At 44.0% G+C, this 24,225-nt stretch overlaps 1 protein-coding gene across 1 annotated transcript in view; it reads left to right on the top strand.

Moving 5' to 3' along the window:
- Positions 1 to 24,225, top strand: part of ARGLU1 (arginine and glutamate rich 1) — a 135,763-nt gene that overhangs the window by 25,375 nt on the left and 86,163 nt on the right. The window contains exons 2-3 of the mRNA XM_078658250.1: positions 9,146 to 9,371; positions 11,817 to 11,900. Of these exons, the coding sequence (XP_078514376.1) occupies positions 9,146 to 9,371; positions 11,817 to 11,900 (310 nt within the window). The remainder of the gene's footprint in view (positions 1 to 9,145; positions 9,372 to 11,816; positions 11,901 to 24,225) is intronic.

Below are 24,225 nucleotides of genomic sequence, written 5' to 3'. Positions count from 1 at the left end.
CTTCATGTAATTGGACTGCTTTATTTCACTTGCCTTTTACTGATTCGAAAACAGTGACTATTATTAAAAACTTTACCAATGTAAATACTACTACCATGTTTTCTTTTAAAAACCTTTATTGTGAAAATGTCAGTATACAAATACGGGCCTATAACCACGTGGGCCGGCCACGGAGCAAACTGTAATCGTATATGATGAGGAGACATTTACACTGTAGAGGAACGTAACGGGCGGGCCATTAGGTTGCAAGAACTAAGGTGTCTAACAGTTGCGGAATCGGTGGACGTACATTTTATAATTAAAATACGACAGGGCCAGTTACAATAAAATTATCTAGATATACATTTGCGGGCAAGTACCATGGGTGACGTTAATTCGAACTTTCAATAGTACAGTAATCAATAACACATCAGAACTTAATATCAATAGGGATGTCGAAATATTCAAGCAATTCTCGTCCCCGCCCGCCATGTGCTTCAAAACTGCATACGTATCTCGTGATATCAAGGTTGTGCAACCAGTACACAACAAGGAGTTACGAGTCCCATTTATTCCGGCGCCATTTTGGGCGAGGACGGGCAGGTCCAGGATATAGTCAAAAAGTCTCCACCAACCATCGACTATGATGATGTTCTTATGCTGTATTTATTAGAGTAACACTCATCTGTCCACATGAAATTAATTTGCCACAATCTAAACATGTCATTTTAATCTTTCCAAAGTTCTTCTGAATATTTGGGACCGTTTCCCTTGCCTCTGATGCTGTCAGTGCCACTTCTTTGGTGAATGTACTGGCAGGTCGGGGGTTGTCCTCCAAATCTCTCTTTTGTGCAGCACTATAATTAATCGGTGCCACCTCTCCATATGACGATGCATGGTATAATTACCATAACTATATTTTTTTCCGGTTCCTCTGGAGAGTACATCGTGGCAGATGAGGCAGGTAACGTACCGGGCATTTACCTTTTTTGCATGTAGAGGAAAGGAAAATAAATTCGAGCGTCCGAGTTCTAAGGTGTCCCAGGGCCATTTTAGTGGACCAGGCCCAAATCCAAAGAACAGGCCGCCATTTTGAGAGTCCTGTTGCAGCCGCCTGTCGCTGTAGCAGCAAGAGCGGGCGAAACTCAGCTAGACGGCGCTCCACTGCAGATGAAGTGCCTCAACCTGGAGAGGCGGGAGAGGCTCGTTTGCGACGCCCCCCCCTCCCCTTCGGGCACCCCACGCCGTCTTTCGGCGCAGCATTGTAGGATGGCCACACCAGTGCGGCAACTTGCTAGACACCACCTCGGTGCCATCCGGATCTCGGCGCCCCACTGCAGATGAAGTGCTTCCACATGGAGAAGCGGGAGAGGCTCGTTTGCGCCGCCTCCCCCCCCCCCCCCTTCGGGCACCCCACGCCGTCTTTCGGCGCAGCATTGTAGGATGGCCACACCAGTGCGGCAACTTGCTAGACACCACCTCGGTGCCAACCGAATCTCAGCGCCTTGTGGTATCTTCCATTCCGAAAATATTGTTGGCAGCATTTTGAAAGGAAAGATAAACAGCCGTTTGTGGCCCTCACTACACCGTTCTCCTAGTGGGTCGCACATTGTTACATTTAGGAAGAATGTTGAAGAGTAGTATGTTGAAAATCTGAAGCCATTGTTCTACAAACTCTCAACCAGCCTTGGATGGAAAAATCCTGAAGAATGTACAAACTGAAAACCAGTTTTTGTCTGTATAGCATCAGCAGCAACGCTTGAGTCAGCTTTGTGTGAAGCCGCCATTTTGATTCAATCAATAGCGTCCCCCTGCACACATTCAGGGACCCCCTCCCCAAGTCGTGTTGCCCTGGTGTGGCCTGAGATCGCCCCCGACATAGGTGGCCGGCTCCCGGGGTCAAGCGGAACTTTTTGCCTTTTGGTGACTCTTCCATTCTTGACCTTGTCCCACAATCCGTTTGACCTAAAGACACGCTGTAGTGGGGCGCCCCTTTACCGTTTCAGTTGCCATTCCGCCCGCTTTTGCTACACTGTGCCTCTTTCGCTATTCAGCTGTTTACCGCCCGCTCTTGCGACTACAGCGTCTCGCTCACCATGTAGTTGAGTTGCTCCCGCTCTTGCGGTGCAGCGATAGGCGGCTGCCACAGGACTCTCAAAATGGCGGCCGGCTCTTCAGATTTGGGCGTGGTCCACTAAAATGGCCCTGCGACACCTTGGAACTCGGACGCTTGTCTGCTAGGTCTTGGACCCCATTCTCGAAAGCGTCCCCTCAGCCTTGAAGATTCTACAAAAGTCTTGGGGGGCCCCCGACTCCCGCATGCTTCTGGTGGGGAGCGGCTGCCATGATTGCTCGTGGAATGGCCACGACGGAGCCACGAGATGGTGGTGCTTTCATGCTGACGCCAGCTTCAGTCTGAAACATCCAGAAACGAGGTGGGGCTTTTATCGTTTGGGAAAAAAAAAATGTTTTAATCCAATGAAAAGTGTTATTTTTAGGTCATGTGATGAAGCCTTCCATCATTAGGAAACCAAAAGTAAAATGAACCAATGAAAAGTTTTATAAACAAGTCACATGACCTGTTATGCGGCATAGGGCTATAAAAAGCGTAGAAAATCTGTTGGCACGTGAGGCGGCGTCAGTAGCGGACCGATGTGCGAATAGGCCGAAGGCAGCACAACGCGCCAAGATCCAGATGGCACCGAGGTGGTGTCCAGCAAGTTGCCGCACTGGTGTGGCCATCCTACAATGCTGCGCCGAAAGTCGGCGTGGGGCGCCCCGTTGGCCTGTGAGTTCGCGTCAGTCAGTGGGGGCTGTTTGAGGATCTGACTGCATTGGAAAGCAATGTGATGCTGTGCGTCGCCCCCAAGATGGAGGTTCCTCGGCTGCAGTGGGGCGCCCCTTGGTGTTTCACTCGCTATGCAGCTGAGTTGCGTGCGCACTTGCGGCGAATAGGCCGAAGGCAGCACAACGCGCCGAGATCTGGATGGCACCGAGGTGGTGTCCAGCAAGTTGCCGCACTGGTGTGGCCATCCTACAATGCTGCGCCGAAAGTCGGCGTGGGGTGCCCCGTTGGCCTGTGAGGTGGCGTCAGTAGCGGACCGATGTGTGAATAGGCCGGAACCAGCACAAGGCGCCAAGATCCGGATGGCACCGAGGTGGTGTCATAGTTGAGAGTTCTGAGCAGCGCTTGTAACACTGTCTGAAGCTTATTTGCACCTGCTGCAGCTTAACTATTGCCCTGGTGTGGCCTAAGATCGCCCATGACATAGGCGGCCGCCTCCCGGGGTCCGGCGGAACTTTTTTCCTTTTCCTTTGTGCATCTTGTCCCACAATCCGTTGACCTGAAGACACGACCAGGTCCCTGAATGTGTGCAGGGGGACGCTATTGATTGAATCAAAATGGCGGCTTCACACAAAGCTGACTCAAGCGTTGCTGCTGATGCTATACAGACAAAAACTGGTTTTCAGTTTGTACATTCTTCAGGATTTTTCCATCCAAGGCTGGTTGAGAGTTTGTAGAACAATGGCTTCAGATTTTCAACATACTACTCTTCAACATTCTTCCTAAATGTAACAATGTGAGACTCACTAGGAGAACGGTGTAGTGAGGGCCACAAACGGCTGTTTATCTTTCCTTTCAAAATGCTGCCAACAATATTTTCGGAATGGAAGATACCACAAGGCGCTGAGATTCGGTTGGCACCGAGGTGGTGTCTAGCAAGTTGCCGCACTGGTGTGGCCACCCTACAATGCTGCGCCGAAAGACGGCGTGGGGTGCCCGAAGGGCGAGGGGGGGGGGCGGCGCAAACGAGCCTCTCCCGCTTCTCCATGTGGAGGCACTTCATCTGCAGTGGGGCGCCGAGATCCGGATGGCACCGAGGTGGTGTCTAGCAAGTTGCCGCACTGGTGTGGCCATCCGACAATGCTGTGCCGAAAGACGGCGTGGGGTGCCCGAAGGGGGGGGGGGGCGGCGCAAACGAGCCTCTCCCGCCTCTCCAGGTTGAGGCACTTCATCTGCAGTGGAGCGCCGTCTAGCTGAGTTTCGCCCGTTCTTGCTGCTACAGCGACAGGCGGCTGCAACAGGACTCTCAAAATGGCGGCCTGTTCTTTGGATTTGGGCCTGGTCCACTAAAATGGCCCTGGGACACCTTAGAACTCGGACGCTCGAATTTTTTTTCCTTTCCTCTACATGCAAAAAAGGTAAATGCCCGGTACGTTACCTGCCTCATCTGCCACGATGTACTCTCCAGAGGAACCGAAAAAAAATATATTTATGGTAATTATACCATGCATCGTCATATGGAGAGGTGGCACCGATTAATTATAGTGCTGCACAAAAGAGAGATTTGGAGGACAACCCCCGACCTGCCAGTACATTCACCAAAGAAGTGGCACTGACAGCATCAGAGGCAAGGGAAACGGTCCCAAATATTCAGAAGAACTTTGGAAAGATTAAAATGACATGTTTAGATTGTGGCAAATTAATTTCATGTGGACAGATGAGTGTTACTCTAATAAATACAGCATATGAACATCATCATAGTCGATGGTTGGTGGAGACTTTTTGACTATATCCTGGACCTGCCCGTCCTCGCCCAAAATGGCGCCGAAATAAATGGGACTCGTAACTCCTTGTTGTGTACTGGTTGCACAACCTTGATATCACGAGATACGTATGCAGTTTTGAAGCACATGGCGGGCGGGGACGAGAATTGCTTGAATATTTCGACATCCCTATTGATATTAAGTTCTGATGTGTTATTGATTACTGTACTATTGAAAGTTCGAATTAACGTCACCCATGGTACTTGCCCGTAAATGTATATCTAGATAATTTTATTGTAACTGGCCCTGTCGTATTTTAATTATAAAATGTACGTCCACCGATTCCGCAACTGTTAGACACCTTAGTTCTTGCAACCTAATGGCCCGCCCGTTACGTTCCTCTACAGTGTAAATGTCTCCTCATCATATACGATTACAGTTTGCTCCGTGGCCGGCCCACGTGGTTATAGGCCCGTATTTGTATACTGACATTTTCACAATAAAGGTTTTTAAAAGAAAACATGGTAGTAGTATTTACATTGGTAAAGTTTTTAATAATAGTCACTGTTTTCGAATCAGTAAAAGGCAAGTGAAATAAAGCAGTCCAATTACATGAAGGGTAAAAGGTATAATACGCAGGAACGCAGTAAAGATAAATGGTCAAGGGCTGTTGTGTTTTCTACTCCTGCAACATAAAGTGATCGATAAGAATCTGATATTCAGGCGTATCGGCGACTAAGACAGCAGGCCGAGCCTCTTTTGCTCAACGGCTCCGTCATGGGACGAAGAAACGCCCTTTTTCTCGAAAAAGGAATATATTTTACTTGCAGGACAGTTGTAAATTTTCCGGGAAAGTACATTAGCCTGGAACATTATAACATATATGTTTAAGAAAAAATAATGTTCGAAAGTAATAAAAAGCGTAATTTTGAGGTCATATGACCAAGCCTTTCATCATTAGAATAAGAAAAGTAAAATGAACCAATGAAAAGTTTTATTAACAAGTCACATGACCTGTTATGCTTACGTTACGCGCTGCGCCCCGGATCGCTTCCGGGAAGCTGCGCTTCGCGCACCGGAGCACTTCCGGAACGCGTGTGGTGTGACGGATCTCATCGGGTGGGTGCCTTGATCTACTGTAACTCCTTTGAAGAGGGGTGATTCTTTACAGCTGGGGCCATAAACTACATCTGCAGGGCTAGGTGATAGCCTGGGACCGGCCTGGACAATCGGACACAGAGGAAGAGGAGTGTCAGAGGGTGCGGCAGTGAATAGGGCGTAAGGGAGGTGTCGGGCGGGCACAGGGTGTGATTCTCAGGGAAGAGCAGCGCAGATGGGGGGAGGTTTATTGCCCATACATAAGACAGAGAGCGGGGGTGACCAGTGCCTGGGGGAGATGCTTGCGAGGGTGGGGAGCCATGCTAAGGATCGACAGCGTGCAGAGAGTGGGTCTGGTCAAGGCATCTAAAATGGCTGCCGTGCACGACAAAAGTGTGGCATTTGAAAAAAGGCAAGATGGCGCAGACAATGTTTATCAACAATTCCTGATTTCCTTCGAATCGAACGTTAACAGACGTTATCTCTCCCACACTACCGGTCCCCCTGGGCTTAAACGCCGAGATGGTAGGGACTGCATCCCGTGGAGATAGGCCGAGACGTCACTCAGCAGAAAAAAAAAAAAAAGTCTATAAACATACAATAAGTTAAAAGTCAATCATTCTTGTTTCCTTGTAGTACGCTCCCCAGTCCGCTTTCCGTTACGCGTACCGGACGCACCCCACGCGGGGCCCTTTTAAAGCCTCCACATCAAACCTAGGGGGTCAGGGAGGATCTACTATGCCCCCTTATGGTCATTTGCCCCTTCGCTTTGGCCTCCTCTTGTCTCTCGATCCTACCGAGAGACAAGATGGCGGCCGCTACGGACTGTTTGGAATGTTTACAGACACCGGAGAGCCAATCAGCTTCACTTCGCAAAGCTCCGTAACGCGAAAAGTACGCGAAACGGAGCGCTACCCGGGACGCTGTCACAGATATATATCTTTTTTTTTAACATTAATTTCTCAAAATCCACTGGAGCACATATATTGAGACCTAGCAAAGGCACATCGGGCTACCGGTCCCTACAATTTTGCCAAGTTTCGTGCAAATCCATTCAGCCGTTCGGGCTAAAAGTGAGGCCAACCGCCCTATGGAAATTAACATGGGAAAAACGCGTTTTGGGACCCCCCCTTTTTTCTCGGCCCCCCCCCCTTGACGAACCCCCCCCCCCCCAATTTTCAGGGGCTGCTCAGAAACAAAATGTTCCATTTTCCTGAAAATTTCAGCCAATTCCGTCCACAAACGTCAAAGTTATTAGACATAGAATTTTCAAAAATCCCATAGAGAAAAAATCCTAACTATATATACCTACTGGCGACCGCCAGTAGGATATATGGATATATATATATATATATATATATATATATATATATATATATATATATATATATTTCCGCACTTGTGCTCCTGCTACCACGCCACGCCATCAATCCTCGGCCAACAGATGAGCAAGAACACGGAAGACCCAGAGTGCAGATGAGTTTTTATTTTGCAGTACATATATATATATATATATATAGATATATATAGATATATATAGATATAGATATAGATATAGATATATATATATATATATATATATATATATATATATATATATATATATATATATATATATGTATATATGTATATATCAAAAGACAAAAGAGGCGGCACAATCAGGATGTATGAGTTTAAGCCTTTATTTCAAGACTATTCACCCCACCAACGCGTTTCAGCCTTACACGGCCTTGCTCACGGTCGGTTAGTCCCTCTACAGTGTTTCTATATATACTGGCCCATAAGCAGCCAATTATGAGGCATTATGGGATATGTAGTTTTTTGTTACATTTTAGTGAAGAAAATATAATTAAAAGAAAAGAAAGACTTGGCATGCTTATAATTTCAACATGTTATGAGTAACTTAATCAATGTTAAATAATACAGGGTCTAGTACCCTAGTCTTTTCATGATGTCGCCAGTTCTATTTATAGAGAATATAGGGTTTGACATGTTCTCAGAAGCAATAATAAAAGAACTTGACAATCTGGTTAAAGTCAGAAACAAGACACGCGAAAACCTAACAAAAGAAGAACGTGTGGCCATCAAAACGCTAATGGATAATGATAAAATTATCATAAAACCAGCGGACAAGGGGGGCAACATTGTCCTACTCAACACAATTGACTACACAGGAGAAGCTATGAGACAACTAAACCAATTGAATAACTATGAAAAGTTAACAATGAATCCTTTGAGTAACATGAAAAAGGAACTACACGAGCACTTGGAGACTTGGCACAAAAAGGGTCTAATAGATGATGAAGAGAGAAAATATCTCAGCTGAGCGCGTCCCAGAGGCTGAAGGATCACTTTGAGTAACACATATATGTATATATATAGATATAGATATATATATATATATATATATATATATATATATATATGTGTGTGTGTATATATATATATATATATATATATATATATATATATATATATATATATATATATCCTTATTTATTTATTTATGTGTATTTCAAAACTCGGTCATGTGGAGAACCAGACGGTATTAGGGTTTCAAAGTGCAGTCGAACCAGTTACATTCCTTATTAATGACGGCAGAATCCTTCTGGTGCTTCTTTTTTTTTTTTTTTCACTGAAACTGTAATTTAAAGCCATTATCAGCAAATAAATGTTACATTTGGCTTCACCATATGCTTAGTTTACTATATTAATTGTTCTCAGGCTATTCCACAATGTGCTCAAGCATCTCTTCACTTCTCAGATACTGGTATTTTCCCGTCTTAATTTGTAATTTTATGAAGCGCGCTCAATGAATACCCAGTAGATCGTTTTAGCCCGACTTAAAAACCATGGGCATTTCAACTTTTTTTCTGGGAAGGGAAAGCTCCAATTAATGATAAAGAATTAAACTTGTAGGATACATGCATTCTCTTCTCCTGAAACTTTTTAAAATGTCTTTAGACTGTTAGGCATTTCGGACAAATTTGATCTATTAACCCTGTCAACTGTTTTTGGTGGTCATCTGTTTTAATAATCTATGTATCTGACCTCTGGATAATGGTTAGTTTGAACTAGTTTATAATATAGGTGTGCTGGTGGTGTTAATCCCGTTCTTGTAATGCATCTCTTTTTTTATATAGAGCAGCAATGTGTACGCAGTTAGGGTGTACATCTTCTTTAGAAGTTTTTGCCTACTTCATCTCCTTATTCTACAGCTACTGAACATGAACGCTTATCAGTAAACCAGCTTTATTCAGATATCTGAACGGCCTCCTCACTTGCATTGTTTGACTTTGATTTGTAAGCAGTGTTTGTGTTGTTCCGGGATGACTGGCTTTATTATTTTTTTTTATGACCTCAAATTCATTTGTGCATGCATGTTTAGGGATTTGTATGTTAAAAATAAAGGCAGCTTTTTGGAACTAAGAAATCCAGCCATGTTTAATCATTTAACAATCAATCCACTCTCCATTGTACATCATTTCAAGCTGACATTTTGTTTCCTTGTTCTCAATAGGCGGCAGCAAGAAATCGAGGAGAAGCTAATAGAGGAAGAGACGGCGCGGAGAGTGGAAGAGTTGGTGGCCAAGCGAGTGGAGGAGGAGCTAGAGAAACGAAAAGATGAAATTGAGCGAGAGGTTCTCCGTAGAGTGGAGGAAGCCAAGCGCATCATGGAAAAGCAGTTGCTCGAAGAACTCGAGCGACAGCGACAAGCAGAGCTTGCAGCTCAAAAAGCTAGAGAGGTAACGCTTGGTCGTTTGAGAAGTAGAGACAGTCCATGGCAAAACTTTCAGTTTCGGGATGTACCTCCTGTATTTAGATGATGAAGTGTATCACATCTAATTCAGATATTTTTTCATTTTTTTTTTACTTTTACAAATCTGTTGCTGTGAATCTTATTTCCAGCTTGTATTAACAAATGGAGCTCACAAGCACTATCTTAAAATACTTTTACTGTTAATTGATAATAGAAATGGCCACATACATATTTCAGAAGTGTTTGAAACTTTTGCCATGGCTGTGGGAAATATACAGTCCTATCTGTTTTTCTTCTACAGACTGACTGACATAAATTGCGTTAAACTCCGATTAAAGAATTGTTTTCAGCCAGATGCATAGCATGGCCCCTAAACTACAGTGTCTGCTTTTGGCCTCCAGGTCCGATAAATGTAGCTAACTAGGAAGCATATTTTGTAATCTCATCATTTGTTAATACACCGCTGCTTATACATTATTGATCTTTTGAAAACTACACCTAAATCATTGTAATGAGTGGGCATATTTGCCACTCTCTCCTTACCGTTTTGTCATCTATTTGTAGCCATTACTCAGCCTCTATTGAAGTATACATAGGGAGCACATATGCCAAAGTCCTGGTGAAGGGTGACATGCCCAAACCGTTGTCTAAAACGAGGCGAGTTTTATTGAAACATAGCATTTTTAGTGCACTTAAGCCTTTTCATGCCTTGTGGCCATTTCAGCACATGCTGCCTTTCCTCTTCTCTATCTATACAGTCTTCATTTTGTCATCCTCTGTTCAACTACTAGTGTTTACTATTTAGCAACCTGTTGTATTGAATTTGTCAAGTGACGGTATGGGTGTTCCTTTTTTTTATTTTAGTAAACTGAAAATATGAGGAATGTCTTTCTATGATAGTAATTTGCTACTAAAGACTTCAAGTAGTCATATTACTAATCGCTCCAGGATCTTAAAATTAAGGGCTTGTTGTTTCCTTGCCTTTTCCTGTACACTTCATTTTACACGGTCACTCGGAGATGGTGATTCTGATTCACGTTCATTTTGTCATTTCTTTGTAGAGTGGTTTTTTGGTAATGAAATGTTTCTTAATACTTTTGTATTCCAATCTGGCATCCTGAAACGTAGGTTCATTTCAAGGATGGCCAACAGAAGTGTGCTAGATACTTAATATCACTTGTCTACTGATAGTAATTAATTTGCAATAATCTACACTTACTGAGGAACATTTTGTCTTAAAATGCTTTACTAAGCTTATCTGCAATTTAATTTTCCTACACAGAATGCAGCTAAGCCTATAGCCACTTAGTTTGTCTCCTTTAAATATTTCAACCATTAGTACCTGTATGGTCCTGGAGTGAAGGGTGCAAGTCAGTAGCTAGTTACTAATCATGGTCTGATGTTTTTCTTATCATAGTTGTTTTGTTGCCTATTAACATTTTTTTTCACACAGAATATACTCTGGTCATAGAACCACCATTGTAAATTATTTGGCTGTTTGTGACATAGCCTGAAATACAACCACATGCACTTCATCTGACTTTTTCCAAATTTCCAATTCTCTTCACTAGTATCATGTAATGTAACTGGAATCCAAGTTTCCAAGCCATTCATCTGTTTGTTATAGCCTTTTTGCACCTCACGTGACAGTTAATTCTGTCTTAAAATTCTCGCCAACCGGTGAACGTATTGAGAGCCAATTTTTGGAGGTTGCAACAAAAGCCCACTGCTCCATGAAGTATGGATTACCCTCTGTATTTTTCACTAACAGTAAATGTACTTTTCTTATTAATTGTTTGCCTTAGGATTGATTTACATATTTTTGTTCCTTCTTACCATAAACATCTGCATTCCTCAGCTCAGCCTCCCTTGTATGTTGTTTCATGTAAATGGTTGAGCTGCTGATGGCAGGTGTTGCCAAGCTAACAGTACAAATCATTTTAAAGAGGAAGCTGGTGCGTATCGCAGCTGAGGAGCACACTCTGCAGGACACTGGACAAGACAGTAAATATCCAACTTTTAATGCTGATTAAAGGAGTATAGGTAAAGAAGTAACGTAGGTATACGTGCGTAATTGGTGAGACTTACTATTCCCTTTATTTATATATTTTATATATATTTTTAATTTGGTAAATAATTTCCATTTATGTAGTTGTCCTTGTTGATTTGTGTGATATTAAAGTATTGGTAATAATTTCCAGGCTTCTGATTAGGGAGGGTTTAGTTGGATGCTGTTTGGTCTGGGTGGGTTGATTTAAATCTAGTGCAACATGCCACTTCTGTGGCAGCACTGCTTACTTTTGAGAGAGAAGGCAGTCTGAAGGGCTACCCTTCAAGTCATTGCACAGAAAGGACTTTGAAGAAAGAAAGGACAAGGAGCCCCACATATTGCTTTTCTTCTCTTAATACTTTTCCGTATCCCCCCCTTTAGGAGGAAGAACGCGCTAAGCGTGAGGAACTGGAGCGAATATTGGAAGAGAATAATCGTAAAATTGCTGATGCACAAGCTAAATTGGTATGTACATGTACAATATTTCTGATGCCATTTTCAAAATATAGTACTTTAGCTTTTGTACAGTTGGTAAAGTGGGATTTATTTAGTATTATTTTGCACTTTTAAATGTAGCACTATTAAGAGTTCTGTGTAATCTCCATTTTATTATTGCTATGTGTGAATAAAAGTATTGCAGTTAAAATGCAATCTAGCATCCCGAAAATCTTAGTCCAAGTCTCCTCGTCAGGGCCAGATGTAAATAATTCAGTTGCATTATCTTCATTCTAATGATTGTCCAGCAGTCTTTATTCCCAGTCGGTTTGTATTTAGAAGGCATTCGCACATGAAGTTCCCCAGCACAATACAAAATCTTATTCGATACATCCCAAATCATTCCAATCTAAGCAACACCCTTCTCTAGCAAGCAATGACTCCCTTTCCTCTGATACACAACTCTGGTTGTTTGAGCAGTCATGCGGGGGTATCACTGTTATCTGGGGCGTCTGCACTGGTGGGTTAAGAAAATTCTCCAATTGAGCGCCAGTCTTGAATGTCCTCATGGTCCCTGTTGTCTGTTCGCACCATGATGAGCCATATATCCTTGGCCACCAACTATTCCCTGGCATCCCCAAACCACCTTTCTGTAGAATGACCACTTGGCTGTGTCCACTGAATCCAGATTCTTCAACAAGTTGTAGAGCTACAACACCGGGTTCACCCTTCTATTTAGAGTAGATGTACTTTTTTTTGCCATTCCAGGTATATTCCTAGGAGCTTCAACAGTTTTTGCTTTTCCATGAGTATTCACAAGCGTTAGTATTTGCACATGTTTAAACTCACCTCTTATACAACATTTATGAATCGGTACTTAACAAAAGAACAAAGATTAAATGTTTTTGCTTCACTTGGATGATGCTTTTGGAGATATCGCTCCTACTGATTTACTACTGCCCTCTACCAGAAAATAATCTGGCCTGGCAAAAGTTTGTGAATGCCCAAAAATTCGATAGTTTGTCTATTTTAATTTATTTTGCAAGCATCTGTGCCCTGAAACTCACACTCTGCTTCTGGAACATATTTTTCACCAGTTTGTGACACTTGTAAATTGGGTCATTTTTGGTGTATGTAGCTAGTCGGCACCGGTAAGATGTGCGAAATTAGTCTTCAAGTGACCATCCGTGTATAACCGATTTCTTCAGTCGTAACTTGCCTTTCTAGCTGGCGTGTAGTAGTTGGTTGTCATAGATTGGTAGGAGTGTTTGATAAGACTTGATCTGTAGCTATTTTGTCATGTGTATATTTAGGCGAACAATGGGACATTTTTATCATGAAGCCGCAATTCAACTACAATTGACTGCGAAACCACTAAGTATTGGGTTAGACTAGAAGACGATAAGTACCTATGCAAAGCTTTGCAGTTCAGTCGCACACTCACCTTACTGGTAACCTAGGTGAATGGCCACTGGATTTCCCGATGAACAGTCGCTGTTAGCTGGGTTGGAAGCCCTATGTACAATCTCTTGTCTAAACTGAAACAATGTGCTACTAAATCACATACGGAAGTTCAAGAATGCAAGTCCTGGAAGTGAGATTTCCAGACGGTTAACATGTAAAACAACTTCGACCAGGTGAAGGAGAGGTCATGGGCTGCATGTGGGTTTTTATTTTTTCTCTCGAAGCCTTTGCACTTGATAAAGTGTTTAGGCATTTACAGAGAAAGCAATATATGGTCAAGCAGTGCATTGCCATTTATAGGTCAGTAAAGGGCTATGGGTGCCCTGTGTGTCTGGTACATAACTACTTCCTGAAGGGAAGCAGGGATCACCCTGCCTGCTACCCATCCACAAAGATCTGCTCATCACAAGCCTGCCTGAAGAGTGGCTGCCCCAGTCTCACTAGCTTAAAAGAGGGTCTGCATCGGATAGGGACCTTTAAAAGGCAATAGAGACCTTTAGATAAGGGCAATACCAGATCCCTTGGCAACAACATAGAGGTGGCGGAAAGGGGGAATCCACATCAGTCTCCTTAGGACAAGTGGACATGGGAAGGTGGAAACCAAACACACTGTGACTACCCAATAATTTTACTATCTCATCAGAAGTTCATCAACCATATACTCTCTGCCATTACTCAGTTCAGCAAAGTCTGCACCACCTCAATAATTCAAGTGGTTTAACTGGTAGTGGGTTGGAGGAACATTGAAAGCTGCAGGAACTGTTAACATTGCATGTTCTACCCATCCACCTTGCCAATTGGATAAGTACTACTGACTCAAAATGTATGTTAAAGTAACTTCCACGTAATAATCTATCATGATGTCAAACCCCTTCTATGCATGTAGTAACTCCTCTATATGACTTGATCCTAATTTAAATTTCCCTAATGTGTACTGCACTGTAGCATTTTAATTAGAGCTGTTACATTGAGTACTCGCTGGGTCTTTTTTTCCACTCAGTGCACCAGTTCCATCAACAGCATTGGAACTTCCAGACTTTTTGAGGAACCAGTCTTTTTGGCGAAAACAGCTGAACATCCTGTATGGCAAAGGGGTTTCAGGGTGTGCCAAAAACAGGCATCATGAGCAACAACAGTCCTCTTCTTCCTCCTCCCCACCACGCAACAAAACCTCTTTCATTTGTCCTCATTCAAATAATTTGTGTCCCGTGGGGGACACATTTATAATTTTGCCTGCTGCCCTCAAACCCCACCCCCTGCCTTTTTAGGTCGAGCCTAGCGCAGTGCGCATGCGCTGCTCTAGGAGAGGGCCTCTTGGAATCTATCTTCACCTTTGTGAGATTCGTGCATGTGTAAGCCTTGTTGCATTTCCAGACATGCTCTCACCATACATCCAGAAACTTCAGACAAGGCCTTTTCATTGAGGTTGCATAAAAGCGAAAAATTCGGTATGGGGAAAAGCCTTCTCACCACCCAGAGAACTTCCTCTTAATTGGACTGAAATCTTACTGGCAAGATACGAACTATCTAAACGCACGTCCGGCCTATTTTCTCTGCACGTTGATGCGGCCATATTTCTAGGCAGAGATTTATTTTTGCAGTTAGTCACCTTTGCAAGGATTGAAAACTTGCGACTTGCACGTCACGCAGAACTCTCCAATGAGAACGTAACCTACCAAGATAATTTACAGACTTAAAGGCTTATCAAGCACGCTGTTATTTCAGCCTTCAACATGTATTCTACACGCACATGTCAGCTGCCTATACTAAAACATTTGATAGATGGATGTAGTAAAGATTTTTATGCTGAATCGTTTAGCGGTAATGCAGTGGAGCGAATGAAAGGATTCTGGGTGAGCTGCTTTGCCTGGAAACATTACTTCTCTTTGAGAAACTGGTGGCCGTGCCCTTCTTTCCCGCGCCCCATCATGGTTTTCTGAGCCTGCGGCGGCCCGTCCTTGTGGTCCAGGGTACCAGCCACAGCTCAGGTGTGGAATCCTCTCCCCGCCAGCTACTGCTGCAGTCCAGCCCCCATCTTTTCCTCCCCCTCTTCTGCCTGCTGAGGAAACACATGGCTTCCACATGGAGATAAACCCTGCGCCTCCAATTGGTCCTGTAAGCCGAAGCACCTCAACACTTCCAGTTGCCGCACTCTGTACTGATGTCAGCCGTTGCTGAGCCTGGTGGCGCAGGGAGTTCATGGCCTGCTGGGAGTTGTAGTCGGGTGATGGCATTGCTTTGTTCTTAAAGCTGCAGGGTGCATACGAAGAATGACCTACCTACTGTCAGCCTCTCTGGATTCGTACACTATCATGCAGTTTTATGCAAAGCAAACTACTTTTAATTGCATCCAAAACCATGAATTGGATAGGGCACTCCCAGACGTCCGTCGCGCGCAGCCTGCGCCATAGCCAGCATCGCAGTGGCAGAAGGTCTTTGTGACATCTGGTGACATCGCTCACCCTTGGAAAAAGAATATACACACTAATCCTCGGTCCACGACACACCGGAATAGACTATTGGTTTGCTTCACGTGCTCTACTCCCGTTCATAGACGACATCTCCCATTTGGCACACAGTCTTTCCACCCACTTACCGGTAACTCTACAAATTACACTAGCTAACCTGTGCAACACTGCGCACATTTGGCGTTTCCCTCCATACTCGTTACGGGATACAGTTTTTCAGGCAGAATTAGGCAATGCAATTGACGAATTCTTTGTTACAAACCTGGGCAGTGAATCCACCATGTGCTCCATTTGGGAGACTTTTAAAATCTATATAAGGCGATTTCTAAACATCCACAGGTTTTAAAATCTATTCGTACTCCACTACAAAAGGTTGAGCACGCTTAAAACTAGGCCTGGGCGGTAAATTTCATTCCGCTCGTGGAATTTTTGCTTGTTGGCGTTCTCATATGCGTGTTCGTGAGATATTTCCCTCCGAGCACGCAAAAAGCGATCGCGAACAAGCAATTCCGCGCGTTCGCGGAATTTCTGTATGTTCGCGGATATTTTTTACCATTTCGCGGAGATTTGCGTACCGCGATTATGCAAGTTAAGCCCACCCCTACTTAAAACCCTGGAGCGTAGGCTCCAGGAAGGTGAGGATCCTCAGATTATAGCACAAATCGAGGAGTACAACAAATTGGCAGAGGCTGAAGTCCAACATTTAGGGAACTATGCCACAACTAGGGTGTGTGCAGAAGGAGACAGACCCAGTGCCACTATGGCAGCAGTAATTGCACCCGCCAGGAGCGATGGCTATGCCTCAAAAATATACAGTAAAAGTGGGGTACTGGTGGACAGCACACCTGAAACAGTAGAGGATTTTGCCAGTTACTATGCAGGCTTATATACCTCTAGGGTCCTCCACATCCGAATCAGATGAGGAATAACTTGCACATATAGCGATCACATGGCTGGAAAGAAAGACAGACATACTCATAGCCCCTCTTAAAGTAATGGAAATTTTGGCAGCACTGAAGGAAATGACTAACAAAAAGGCTCCTGGGGCAGATGTCTTAACAGTGGCCTTCTATAAGGCATACCAAGACAAATTGATTCCGCATCTGGTAAATCTCTTTGAAGAGATGGCTAAGCCAGGGGTGTTGCCACTGACTATGAGGTTGCACACCCTGATCACCCTATTAAAACCTGGAAAGCCCACAGAACATTGATCTTCCTACAGACCTCTATCCCTGCTTAACACAGACACCAAACTGTTCGCCAAAGTGCTGGCGAACCGGTTGGCACCCCCATTGCCGAGACTGGTGGGGTCAGAACAGACCGGATTTGTCCCGGGGCTCTCGATGACTAGCAATTTGCTAACTCTTTTTGGCACCATTGCTAGAATCAACCCGAATGTCAAAGCTGCAGCATTATTTATAGATATCGAGAAAGTGTTCAACTTAGTAGAGTGGAGGTTCCTATATGCTGTCTTGGGAAGAGTAGGTGTGGGGGATATTTTTGAAAAACTAGTGAAGGTCCTTTATACGCAGCGATTGGCGCATGTGCGAGTAAATGGCACTCTGTCGCGTGCAATTGTTATTGTCAGAGGCACGAAACAGGGCTGCCCCCTCTCCCCTTTCTGTATGCCTTGGTTGCGGAGCCTCTGGCATGTGCAGTGTGCGAATATCATGCATACGTTCGCTGCTGCAGTATAACTTAACTATCTCAGCGTATGAGGATGATACATTACTCTACATACGCAATCTGGACCTAAACCTTGCGCCAATGCTGCAGGAGGTGGAGAGATTCGGATAGCTCTTGGGTCTATACATCAATTGACATAGGTCAATAATTTTTTCCCTAACGTCAATCACTACCCCAATTCACACTAAATATCCCAAAGAGTGGACCACGGACCCAGTATTGTATCTGGGCATTAAGATACATACAGACCCTGAGATTGTACTGTCGGAAAACTATGGATGTGCTATACAAAAACAAACAGAAGTCATTAAAAAAATGGATTAAACTCACTTCCCTTGGTGGCGACTCCACCGGCTCCATAAGAAGCGATGCCTCCACACTTGCTGAAGCAGACCTCTTCACCTTAGGGTCTCTGGCACCGCAACCAGAGCCAAATGTACTGCCTTCTCGAGTGTCCTCCGAGCCTGTTGTGCCAGATCCGGTGCATCCTGCCTTCCCAACTCCGGGTAGGGACCCGTTGCATTTTTTAAATGTAATGTTCGCCTGGTTTGCCAGAGTAGCAAACCCCACTGGTGCCCCTTTATGCCTCTTGGGTCCTCTGGTATATTCCCGGGTGGCTTGCCACCTCATTGCCCTTAGGCACCTTTTGTGCCGATGGATCCAGGGAGTTGGCCTTTCTCTGACGCTGAGATGATCATTGCCGGTACCTTCTCTGGAGGGGCGAGTGCCACTGGATGCATCTTCCCCTGCGCTGTCTGGTTCTTCACTGGCGCTTACTCGACCTCAGGCCGGCGTCGACTACTGTTCCATTAGACCTCCCACAGATCCCGAAGTCACCGGCACAGCATCTGGCGTCACCGACTCCTGTTCCGAGGATGAGATCTCGGAGAGAGGGGCATAGACAGATGGAAGAGGAAGAATAAATAAGAGTAGCATGAAGCGGCTGGGGAAGGGAAGATTGTTGATCCTGATCAGGTTTTTTGAAGGTCTGCAGGAGGCTAGTTGCTTGGATACCTCTTCTGAATGGGAACTCTCATTTCCGAAAGGTGCCCTAACGCAGGAGTTGACCTCTTACCACGCTGTTATCAGGAAGGCAGCGGATTTTCTTTCCCACAGCAGAATTAAAGCCTAACATCTTGACTCTGTTGCTCCATTCTACTTCCTCTCTCTCAGATCCTTTACTTCCTTTGAACACGGCTTTGACTGCGCCCATGTTTGATGTATGGCAGAAGCCTACGACTGCTACAGTGATATCCAGGTCTCTGGCAAGGAAGCACAAAGTGGCTCTGCGTGATTCTGCTTTCCTGTCCACTCGTCCGCCACCAGAAAGTTTGGTCATCCAGGTTTCGTGTTCCTGCAAATAAAGTATTTTCGTCAGGCAGTGTTTTTTTTTTTTTAAGGTTTAATATAGTGCGAACTAGACCCTTATGGGTATCATATCGCTTTGCAAGAGTTGTGCGTAGAGAACAAAAGGAACATATGAAAACATAGGTAAGAATTGAAATACTGGTCTTAGTTGCGTGGATGCAAATGTACTAGAATTGACATAGGTCTAACTTAGGAACAAAAGGAACGTATAAATACATAGTTAAAAAATTGAGATACAGATCTCAGTTGCGTCGCTACAAGTGTACAAGACTAGACTTATGGATCTCAGTTGCGTAGATTAAGATGTACCAAGGTTCAAGAGAATTTCTTTAAAAGTAGGTATTTTACTTTTTTTAAAAGAGATGAGAAGGGTTCCGTCTAGTTTCAGGGGTCCGTGCGTTCCAAATCCTAGTAGCAATTCCAGAGAAGGCACGGTTGTAAGTTTTCTTTTTGGTAAAGCGTTGTGGTTTCAAAAGAAGATTGTTGGTACTTCTAGAGGATCTGTTTCCACAAGATAGCACCTGTTTTTGGGCTAGGTATTTCTGAGTATTGTGATGTATGGCTTTGTATGTCATGCAGGCAATTTTTAGTTGAATTCTGGCTTCGAAAGGAAGCCAGTTTAGAGTTTTGAGGTCCGGGGTAATATGAGATTTTTTTTTTTGAGCCCATGATTAGCCTAGCCGCTGAGTTGAGCGAAGCTCTTAGAGGGGCCGTTGATGCTCTGGGAAGACCGTTTAGTGTTACATGCCCATAGTCAAGTCTTGGGATTACTAATGCTTGAACAGCCAATTTAGTCATCTGTGGGAAGGAATGGTTTTAGTTTTCTCAGGCTGTTGATCTGGATATTTGCGGCTTTTGTTGCAGCTCTGATATGTTTCTGCATGTTAAGATTTCTATCCAGTATTTGACCTAGCAATTTTGCTGAGCCAACAATACGAGGTTGGCAATTGAGCCCGGTGAGCTGTTTCATCGATTCTTCGATACTGGTAGTTTTTTTGGGAGTGGCGATTAGGAGGAATTCAGTCTTGAGAGTGTTTAGTTTCATGTGGTTGTTCGCCAGCGAGGTCTGGGTTTATTCCAGAGTTGAATTGAGGGCTGTGATATCGTCCAGAGAGGTGACCTTTAAGTATAGTTGGGTGTCGTCAGCATACATATGATAATGGATGTTTGAGGAGCTGAGAATTTCAGTCAAGGGTTCCATGAAAAGGTTGGAGTGTAGGCGAGAGGGATGATCCCTGTGGAACTCCTAGAGTGACTGGTACGGCTGTAGATAGTGATTGATTAACCATAAATCTTTGGATCTATTTCGGAGGAAAGAGGTGAACCAATTTAGGACTGATCCTGATAGGCCCATTCTAAATCTTAGAAGGTCTAGAAGATTGTCATGTTTGACCTTGTCGAATGCCGAAGAGAGATCAAGAAGGATTAGTAGACAGGCTTTGTTTTGGTCAAGGATTTTTAGTGCATCATCAATTATGAGTGTCATGGCCGATTCCAGACTGTTCCCTGTACGAAAGCCGGATTGGAATTGGTTGAGCCGGTTGAAATGGTCAATGTGGTTACTGTAGGAATTCCAAAGAAGATGACCGGACACCGAGGTAACTCAGGACTTATTTAATAGCCATCCACTCTCCTCACTGAACAGAGTACCAACATTTCATTGACCGCTTCAAGGCAGGGGAATACCAACTGGGACAGCAGGGGAGGGGTGGACGGAAGGTACCACTGGGGGATTAAGGTTACAACACATCTGCCTTCCATATAGGGTGACCATGAACAAACCGAGCCAAAGGACCCACGGTTATGGGATTAGAGATATTGCAAAGATAGCTGTCATGAAAGCTAAACGGGACCAATGTTTTATACACAAGCACTTCCAATATTATCAAAACTCCGCCATTGACCATTTTCAAGTTGAATCACATTTTTAAGCACTTTGACAATTTTGCACGGCGGGTAGTATTTACTTTGGGTGACTCCCACTTTATAGTTCTTCCTGGCTTGTACCATGTCACCCACCTCCCACTTGCAACCCTTCACACCATGTTTTTTGTCATACCACTGCCTGTAGTTGTCTTGGTGTTGCTTGATCTTTTCTCCTGCTACCTCTTGGTCCACTTCTCTAGCCTCACCACCACTTAACCAACTGGGATTTAATTTAGTACAAGGTTCTCTACCACGCAATGCCACAAAAGGTGAAATGCCAGTGACTTTATTGGGTGAGGTGTGGTATGCCCACAGACATTTCCTGAGTGATCCTTCTATGTCATGACCATTGGTGGCAGCTAACTGGATATGTTCCTTAATGATCCTGTTTGCACGCTCGACTAAGCCATTGGCCTTTGGGCAGTACAACGCTGTAGTCTCATGCTTTATGTCCCTCTCCTTGAGGAAATCTTGCATTTCTCCTGAGGTGAACTGCACCCCGTTGTTGGTCACCAAGGTCGCAGGTATTCCCTCTTCAACAAACACACCATTCAAGAATTCGATCACCAGCTTAGTGGTGACACTGTGAACAAACTTCTGCTTAATCCAATGTGTCGTATAGTCAATTAAGACCAGCATGAATCTCTTCCTTTCTCCTAATTCCTGCATTGGACCAATGATGTCCATGGCCAACTTGCTCCACGGTTTGGTTGGCACCTTTACTGGGGATAGTGGTGCTTTTTGCACAGCCTTGGATTTGTCACTTCTGGCACATGCTCCACACTCCTTTACCAGTTGTTCAGCCATGGCATCCATCCTGGGGAACCAGAAACTTGATCTTACTCTGGCTTTAGTAGTGCTCCGCCCCAGATGGCCTTCATGTGCCAAGTCAATGACCTTCTTCCTGAGGTCCTTGGGTGGTACCACCCTATTGTTAAGATAGATTCTTCCTCCAATTACACACAGTTCATTCCTGACTTCCCAATAATCCTCAACGCTGGCATCCAGATCATTCTTCCTATTCGACCATCCTTTTTCCATGTATTCTTTTAAGATACTTAACTCCTTGCTGATTCGAGGAGTACAATTTTCTAGTCCCTTCACAGAAAATATGAAGGTGAGGGGTTTATGATCAGTTCGGATGGTGAACCTTAAACCCCACAAGAAAAACGTGAAATGTCTTACAGCCCAGAAACAGGCCAAGGCTTCTCTTTCGATTACGGAGTAATTCCGCTCGGGATTTGTTAGACTCCTGGATGCAAATGCGATGATCTTCTCATCCCTCCCGTCCTTCTGTATCAAGGTTGCACCCAGGCCTTTGTTGGAAGCATCAGTTGCCAGTATTGTTCTTTTGGATGCATCAAAAGTACCTAATGCCGGTGAGCTTATTAAATCTTCCTTTAAGGAGCTTGCCACTATATCATGTTCTTCATTCCATGTGAAATCTTTATTTTTCTTCAAGAGCTCTCTCATCGGTTCACACTTGGCAGCGAAGTTGTCAACATATTTAGATATATACTCCATTAGTCCAAGGAAAGACTTGAGTTCCTCTTTACTCTTGGGGCTGGGAGCTTCTTTTACCGCCTGGATCAAACTGCTCTTGGGTCTGAACCCATCTTCTGATATCTTATGGCCCAAGTATTCTTCTACTTTTACTTTGCATTTTTCCTTTTTTACAGTCAGTCCGGCATCCATGAGCCTTCTGAAGACTTGCCTTATTACCCTGTCATGATCATCCTCAGTCGGACCATAGACTAGTATGTCATCTTGGAAACACATGGTATATTCTACACCCTCCAAGATCTTCTGCATGGCTTTTTGAAATATGGCTGCTGCGGACGCCAGCCCAAAGGGCATCTTTTTAAACATGAATGCCCCCAATGGGGTGATGAACGCTGTGAGTGGTCTTGACTCCGGATGGAGCTCGATTTGGTGATATGCCATGGATAGATCTATCACACTAAAGTATTTTGCAGGACCCATGGTGCTCAGCATTTCATTTATTATAGGCAAAGGATGTCTTTCCACCCATATATTGTCATTTAGACTGCGCAAATCCACACAGAGACGAATCCCTTCTCCGTTGGACTTTGCCGCGATGACAATTAGTGCCAACGATTCTGAGCAGTTTATAGGTTGGATTATGTCTAATTCGCATAGCTTGCGCAACTCCTCCTCCAGGGGAATTTTTAACTTGTGTGGCACAGGGCGTAATTTGTGTATAACTGGTCTGGCATTGTTTCAATCTGATCCTATGTTGGAACTTGTGCAAACATCCTAGCTCCTCTTTAAATAATTGTTTGAACTCTTCACAAATGTTTTCACTCTTTTGGGACCTGTCTGTGAGCAAGACCTGTTCTACACTATTGGGGTCTAAGATGATACCCAGCTCTTTCTGGTGGACCCACCCAAGTAAGTTGGACCCTGATTTCACCACATACACCGTCCCAGAAGTTTCCCTGTCCTTAAAACGTAGCTGCACATTTTTCATGCCTACCAGGGGAATTATTTCTTTGTTGTATCCTGTGGGAGAAATGTCAGGCATTTGTAATTCATTCACATTGCAATTTCCCAAAGACACAAAATCATCTTTAAGTAAGGTGAACGGTGAACATGAGTCTGCGTACATTTCTACACACTTGTTATCAATGAAAACATCGCATTTTGGATATATAGAGTTTACAGTACTATTTAGATCCTTCAATTGCAAAATTATCTTACCACCTCTATGCTCTGTACACTTTATTTACTTACTTGTGCCCCTCTCAAAATTTCTCTCCTGATCTCTGGTGTGGGTTTCTCCATCTCTACATACTCTCGCAAAATGCCCTCTCCTATTACACTTTTTACAGGTAACATACCTGGCTGGGCATTGGTAAAAAGTAGCAAAATGGTTATTGCTGCCACACCTGTAGCATTTGGGACCTTCTCCTTAGTTTCTCCCCTACTACTGTTACTCTCTTTTGACTTCACCTTGTACGCTTCATTCCTGTTTTCCTCATCATTAATAGAAGACACAACCTCGCTGCTAGGTTTCATTTCTTTGATGCATCTTGCAGTATGCTCAACTGATTTAGCGAATTCAATAGCTTCCCTTAACCCTGGGTTTTTCGCCAGTAATTTCTCCTGAATGCGTGGGTTATTGGTGCACCTCACTAGTTGATCCCTTATGAGGGAATCAGTTAAATTACCAAACTCACATAGTTGAGTGAGACCCCACAATGATGCAATCTAATTTTGTACTGATTCTTGTTTACCTTGGCATCTCTTGAAGAACTTGTGACGTTCCAACACTACATTCACCCTGTCGCCAATGTTTTTCTAATTTACTCATAGTCTGCTCATATACATCTGTGTCCACTACCTCCTCCCCCTCCTATTCTTGCATAGGCAGTGACTCATACACTTTGCGCCCCTGAATGCCCAAGTTATGCAGCAAAATG

This window comes from Lissotriton helveticus, chromosome 8 (genome assembly GCF_964261635.1).
Source record: "Lissotriton helveticus chromosome 8, aLisHel1.1, whole genome shotgun sequence".
NCBI lineage: Eukaryota > Metazoa > Chordata > Amphibia > Caudata > Salamandridae > Lissotriton > Lissotriton helveticus.
This window is presented reverse-complemented; position numbering and strand designations above follow the sequence as displayed.